This window comes from Triticum dicoccoides, chromosome 3A (assembly GCF_002162155.2).
Source record: "Triticum dicoccoides isolate Atlit2015 ecotype Zavitan chromosome 3A, WEW_v2.0, whole genome shotgun sequence".
Lineage (NCBI taxonomy): Eukaryota > Viridiplantae > Streptophyta > Magnoliopsida > Poales > Poaceae > Triticum > Triticum dicoccoides.
The window spans coordinates 662,690,983-662,698,077 of NC_041384.1; the positions used below are offsets into that span (position 1 = coordinate 662,690,983).

Genomic DNA, 7,095 nt, shown 5'->3' on the forward strand with positions numbered 1-7,095 from the left:
ACTGCATTGGGCCCGCGGCCCATTTACTCCTTTCTAAGCTTCAAAAACGATGTGAGATTCGAATTCGCGACCTTTGGGTTAAATACGACGTGCAGTAACCAACTAGTTAGGTAACTGCCTATGCCTACTTTCATTCTTTTTATTTCTTGTTGCGTCCAATGCATGGCAGGTACGGTCGTTCTCTTTTCCTATTTTTTCTGAACCAATTTTGGTTCTCTCCATTTGGTTTTTTCTTTTAATCCAAATCGATGAACTATTTCAAAATTATTTTTATTTCTTTTCTTTTTTCTTCAAATGCGCGAACTATTCAAATTCATGAACTTTTCTCAAATCAGTGAACTTTTTTTAGTTTCATGAACTTTTTCAGAATTTATGAACTTTTTCAGAATTCATGAACCTTTTTCAAATTCGTGAACTTCTCGAATTAGTGAAGTTTTTTCAATTTTCTTGAACTATTTTGTTTTTTGTGATTTTTTTCCAAATTTTCCTGAACTTTTTAAATTAGCGAACTTTTCAAATCCGTGAACTTTTTTCTCAAATGAGTGAAATTTTTCAATTTCCATGAACTTTTGTGAATACGTGAACCTTTTATTTTTTAAACAAATTCATGAACTTCTCTTTATTGTTCATGAGTTTTTTTTTTTTGAAACAAACAACGTGGCCGCAATTGTTTCTTAAGTATTTTGTGGTACTACTGGTTAGTAGTCCTAGGTGGCTCTGGTGGTTAGCCAAGAACGTGCGGCATTGCAACGGAGCGAGTTCGTATTCGTGCTGCGGCCAGTTTTTTTAGTGTTTTTTCACTGGCGTTGAGTGTTAGTTGGCCGGTCCACCATGGCGCTGCAGTGGGAACAAATTGGGTTCAGCGGCGCTGAAAGGCGCAAAATAGGAGGTCCCCAAAGCCTGGCTTGAATGATGTTTCTCAATGCTATTACGTGTAAGCCCGACCCAAAAAGTGCAAAAATAAAGCCCAAGCCCGCCCGAAATATACTTTCAGTTGCAAAACAGAGCCAAGACCGACCCGAGAGGCAAGCACGGCTAGAGTTTTCCAGGCAGGGCTACCCATGACCGGGTTTATTTTACCTTATCGGAGGGCCCAAACTTAGGTAAACTTGCCTCCTTGTTTCCACTCTGACCACACCGGGATACCCTATCGAGTGAACATCGGGAAACGTACTCCGTGATGAAGAAATGCTACATCCACACAATGTTACCTAATGTTTACAGGTTGTTTTTGAGTTGGCAAGTTTTGATTCGATTAAGGGGGTGGAGGGCCTCACCCGTATGAAATTCAGGAGGGGCGGAGAAAATTAGAGGGGGCGCGCCTATACGACGCTCGCTGCGTCAAACGACTGCCCTTTCTCATAAGGCGCGCCATGACTAGGCCCGTGGCGCAGCAAGTGATCCGAGAGCATGTGCTTGTAGCGATTGACAATGTAGCAGACCGCATTGTAGCAACCGGCCTTCTCTAAAAAGAGGTCGCTACACGAGCGGACCGGCATGCCGAGAGCTGTACTATAACGTTTTAAAAAAATTGAAATATATAACGAAAACATGAACATTTATTTGAAATTTCAAACTTTTTTTAACACCGTGACATTATTTCAGTTTTGTGAAAAACAAATTGGCAAAGACTAAGAATATTTAAAATGTGGCTAAAAATGCGAAGAGATAAAAAAATGAACATTTCTTAAAACACCGAAAAAATGAAAAAGCGAATAATATAGTAATTTTCTAACACTTTTTAAAAAATGTTAATAAAATTGCAATTATGGACATTTTATGAAAATTTCTGCACATTTTTCAAAACACAAACATTTCTAGAATTTATGTACAACTTTCAAAAATAGAAATATTTTTGAAATACCGAACATTTTTGGAAAATGTTTAACATTTTTTAAATTTATTCAATTTGAAAAGGGACAATTTTTCAAAAACGTGATTATTTTTTTAAACGCTAATATTTTTAAAATTTAGTGGTATCAAGCTTACATAACATAACTCATGGTTTTGGACAGTCAGGATACGCCCTGCATTTGCAACAGAGGGAGTAATACCTTTGAATAGCATTATTAGAAGCATAAAAGATTTAGGTGTACTTAGCTGGTTTGAATGGTTTAGAAAAACCACTGATGAACACCCTTACTATGGAGGGTAGAGATTTTCTGTATCTTTTTCTAGAAAGTGAGATTTTCTTTATCTACATGCCTAGCTTTCAGACACTCATTAAGTCTTAATCTACAATTGTGCAACATTCGATTTATAAAGTTCCAAAGCAATCATACACAGACTATGCTTTCGTTTTTATTACATTCCAGTTACAGTATCACTGTGACTGACTTCACATGACACTGTTTTTCTTTGGCTCGTCCTCTTTCCAGTACAAGCCTGAATCATGTACGCTACAAGCTCACAAAGGCGACAAGATTAAAGTGCATTATCGTGTAAGTATTTGACCGACACTTTTATCTGAAGTCAGCAATCCTATTCACTCATGATATTTGATAGTACTCTAGTCAAAAGAAATAATGACTGTAGCTAATTATACCAAGCCTGCAATTCCAGGTCTCGGAAGCAAGGGCCACTGAGTTTCCCTTACTGTAATATTCACACTGTTCCTTGCAATGCCTTTATGAATGGCATTGTCCAAATGTACGATGCGCACTCACATTTTCCACGGCACTTTATCATGAATCAGTTGTGATAGCTACTTAACGCGGTGTCTCTTAACATGAAACAGTTGAGATGCCTTGCAGATAAAGTGAGAAACAGCATGTCAGAGTGACCCTAGTAATTTATGGCCTTTTATTGCGTTGTTTACCTGGTTTGTTTCTCATGTTTGCCTCAAAGAACTATTTGATGCTTTTCCTGTAGCGATTTGTTTCGACAGTCTTGTCGTTCAGCTGAAAGCTTGACTATGCTTGCAGGGGACACTCACTGATGGATCATTATTTGATTCTAGCTACGACAGAGGTGATCCCTTCGAATTTACTCTTGGGAACGGCCAGGTGATAAAAGGTGAACTGTCTTGGAGAAATGGCATACGATCATTGGTCTATCTGTGGTCCATATTGTACTGTCTTGAACGAACAACAATGTATAATATGTTACAAAAAAACGTGGAGAAATGGCCTGCATTGTTCTTATCAGAAACTTTGACGATGGCACCAACCCACATTATTGTTTCCATCTGTGTGTAGGTTGGGACCAAGGTTTACGTGTCGGCGAAAAGCGAAAGCTAAGACCTAAGAATACCCGCAAAGATGGGTTACGGCGAGCGAGGCTCCCCACCAAAGATTCCAGGTATGGCTTGTCATTTGTATGTTTGCTTGATATGGTCCTTGTGATGAAATCATATCTGGTGTACTGTTTAGACCGTCAACTTTTATATTGCCATTCCAGCGTGTTTGTTACCTGCATCAATCCTATGATACGAACACACGGCATGCCGCCGTGTGCTCTTTCATTGACCGGCAATGCTGACTGGCAGTTTTGAACTCTGATGATAGGCGGTGCAACTCTTGTTTTCGACACGGAGCTCATCGCCGTGAATGGGAAGACGTCTGCTGGCGCCGCCGCGGAGAGCGACGACAGCGAGCTTTGATGCATGTTTGACTTGCGTTTCTGCGAGTTCGTCGCCTGAAAGGGCCGCCGTTTTTGAACGATTTTCCATCATGTTTAAAGTGTTACAGAGACCGGTTAGATTGCTGTACCAAAGGATCGTTATGACCAACAGCTGATCTATATGACGCGAAACATCTTTTCACTCCTGATGGGTGTGAGGCTGTTAGTAGTGACAACACAAGCATCTTCTGTTTGTTGGACTGTGCGGCTGTTAATGATGAATGAGCACCAGCATGTTTATACTACCTACACAACTCGACTACTCGAGCATGCAGTGTGGTGATCACTGGAGAATGAATGAATGATCATGTGAACGCCGGTCTCACATTCTCGCGTGTCGCGGCACAGATCCCGTGGGCCTCACCTCGTGGAATATATGTTCTTCATGTTCATGGTATCCAGCACTCGCAGTGCGCCAGTGCTCCGGGGGCAGGCAGGCAGGCAGCAGCATCGCCACGAGCTTTTAGCTTTTCATCAGTCTTCATTCAAACATGTACGTATAGGCCAGGCCACAGTGCGCGCCTCTGAGCCCATGCGGTTTGCCGTCGACTGTGGATCGGGCACAGGCACAGGGATAAGCCCTGAACGAGTGCATGCACCCTGCTCTTTTGTTGCTTGTGCGTGATCCACTGTGGATCGTCTGATCTTTTCTCACTTGCGCGCTAAAATGTTGTGTTTGCTCCTCCAGAGAGTACACAGTGCGCGCACGGATGCATGCGGCCAAGCGCCACGGGCAGTGACACCTGACCAAACGACTCTACACACACCAACAGTAATATGCGTACAAACCTGAGGAGGAGGTGTCGGGCAGCGGCGAGCAGATGGCCCGAAACTCGCGCAGGATTGCAATCCTGATGACTGACCGGGGCAGTACTGCTGGTGCTGGGTCGACAGTCGTCAAGACGGACCTCTCGCGTCGAGTCTCGACCAGGTTTCCAAGGGCATCTCGATGCATGCGTGCATGCGTACGTACGTCTTTGCTTGTCTAGATTTCACACGAAGGAAGACGAAGGAACCCGAGGAGGACGACGACAGGCGCGGGCGGGTCAAGGACTCAAGGCCAAGGCGGGGTCGACCGATTGGACGCGTCCGCGGGGAGCTACGAAAATCTCGCGGCGGGCGACGCCTGCCTGCGTCGGTAGACTGCACCAGCGTGTACTGGTGGTGTAGACCGGAGAGCAACGCACCGCACGCGCCGGCCCCGGTGGTGGAGTGACCGGACAAAGCGTGCCGTTTCCTTCCCCCTCCTGATTGATCGGTGATGCCCTCGCCTAGGCGGTAGACGGACCCTACCGTCTACACCGCCATTGCCTCCTTCAGTGAAACAAGTCCCAATAATATCCCTGCCCATTGTCTCTAGTGGTAGTGTACCTCTCTACCTCTGCCACCCTAGCCGTCAAATAGGGCATGTACTGAGACAGATACTCCCTGTTTAATCCCCACCCACCTACTAGCACTCTCTGTCATGCCGTCATGCGCTAAGGTTACCAGTACTAACCAATAATTATACAGTATCAGCAGTGCCCACTTTCTAATCACCCCTGTTACCTCAATGATTTGAGCCCATGTTATGTTACCGAGATGTTTGTCTGCCTGCATGCGAGTGTGTGTGAAGGCCACCGGTAAAACGGTAAGGCCTCCTTTTATTTGTAGGAATCTCGTTGGATTTCTATAGGATAGGATTTACATAGGAAAATTTTCTTTGAAGCCCTTTGGTTTGTAGGAATGAATTCTTATTCCTATGTAGGATGAGAATCAATCCTTTATATTTTGGAGGGGAAAAACATTAGCTAAGACTCAATGGAAAAATTCCTATCTTATGCATCAAATGACATCTCTTTCTTTAGGAAGTAAGATACATGTCATCTCACTTTCTATGATTTTCCTATTCCTATAACATTTTTATCCTACGAACCAAAAGAGGCCTAAAAGGCGATCAGGCAGGCAGCTTTAGGGGTGGAAATTGGTAGCGGATAATCCGAAATATCCGATATTCGTATTCGAGAAAATGCCTATTCGTATCCGAAACATCCGCATCCGGACCAAAATGGAAATGGAAATTATCCGTATCCGAATTTATTAAACAAATAAAAAATAAAATATGGTAGGAGATTTTGAGACAAATATGGATATGGAAGTGGATATATCCGTATCCGAATAAGATTATGGGAGGTAATTTTCAAAATTCTAGACCCAATATTCCAATTATCCAACATAAAAGCCAAATAAGTGGTCAAATTTTACTATTTATATGATTAAACTTATAAATTATTATGCATTACAATAGTATTTATTCATAAACCTATTTATCATTGACTTATTGTATGTCACAAGTTGATTATTTCAGGTCACATAGGTATCGACTAATTTACTTAAGCAATATGTTGATATTATTCGTATCCGTTCCGAATCAAGAAAATATCCGATACGTATCCGTATTCGAATAATATCCGAGCCGCATCCGTATTTGGATTCGTATTCATTTTGAAAATATGAAAATGGAAGTGGCAAGAGCACTATCCGATCCGCATCCGATCCGTTTCCACCCCTAGGCAGCTTTCTTTTCTCCACATCGATCCACCGCCAGTGGATCGCCGGTGCGTGCGTGTTGCACCTTTCACCAACTATTGGTACGAGAACCGCGCTTCGGTACAACACCCCCCCTCCTCCCCAAACGTAACGTACATGGGGCAGGGGTCCTTTCACACGGCGTATTAGAATACGCGCCCACCGCTATGGCCGCCCGCGTCGCCGTACGGCCCAGTGGCGTATGCCCGCCCGCCCGCTATGTCGTCGTGCTATGTACGTCCGCGTTGTTCGAAAAGAATCGCCCGATCGCTGAACCCTATTTTCCCCTCGCCTCTGCCACCGCCGCTGTCAGTCGTTGTTCACAACCGCCGCGGTCGGCCAAACACCACTGCCGTCATCTGCTCCACGTGATGTTCGTCGTCACACCTTCATCATCGGCCAATATCAACGCTTTTGTCATGTCTGGCGGCGTCAACGAGGTACGTGAGCCCTGGTCATAGTGATTTAAAAACAGATTTTAGTTGCGATAATGTTATGTGGTGTTTGAATAGATCTAAGATTATATATAAACAAGTATAGATGGAGCCAGAAATCGGGTATGACGGCGATGATGGCGGTAGCGACGACGGATCATTGTCATTGGATGTAGACGAACATGCCGCGAAAAACTATATGAGTTTAGATGAGTCTTACGGTGGCAATGTAAGTGGTATGCACGTTGTCGAGCATATTAAATACAAGCAACCGCGATGACACTAACATGTACTTGTTTGACTTTGTACAGGTAGGTGAGGATGATGACAATGTGGATATGGATGTAGATGATTCATATGCTAAAAGCGATAGCCAGGTAAGTTTAAAATTATGCAGGTAAATTTAATGTGACATGACAAACACATCAAATCTGACATGTCATATTTAAAATTTGCGCAAATGGATGTGGAA

General features: G+C 43.4%; 1 protein-coding gene across 1 annotated transcript; it reads left to right on the forward strand.

Annotated features, from left to right (window-relative positions):
* The first annotated feature begins 2,342 nt into the window (after positions 1-2,342).
* On the forward strand, positions 2,343-3,761 carry LOC119272804 (peptidyl-prolyl cis-trans isomerase FKBP15-1-like). The gene is given in 5 exon segments (XM_037554189.1): positions 2,343-2,441; positions 2,925-3,015; positions 3,198-3,235; positions 3,237-3,300; positions 3,507-3,761. Coding segments are annotated over 5 exon segments (387 nt in total). The 3' UTR covers positions 3,602-3,761.
* Positions 3,762-7,095: the final 3,334 nt, after the last annotated feature.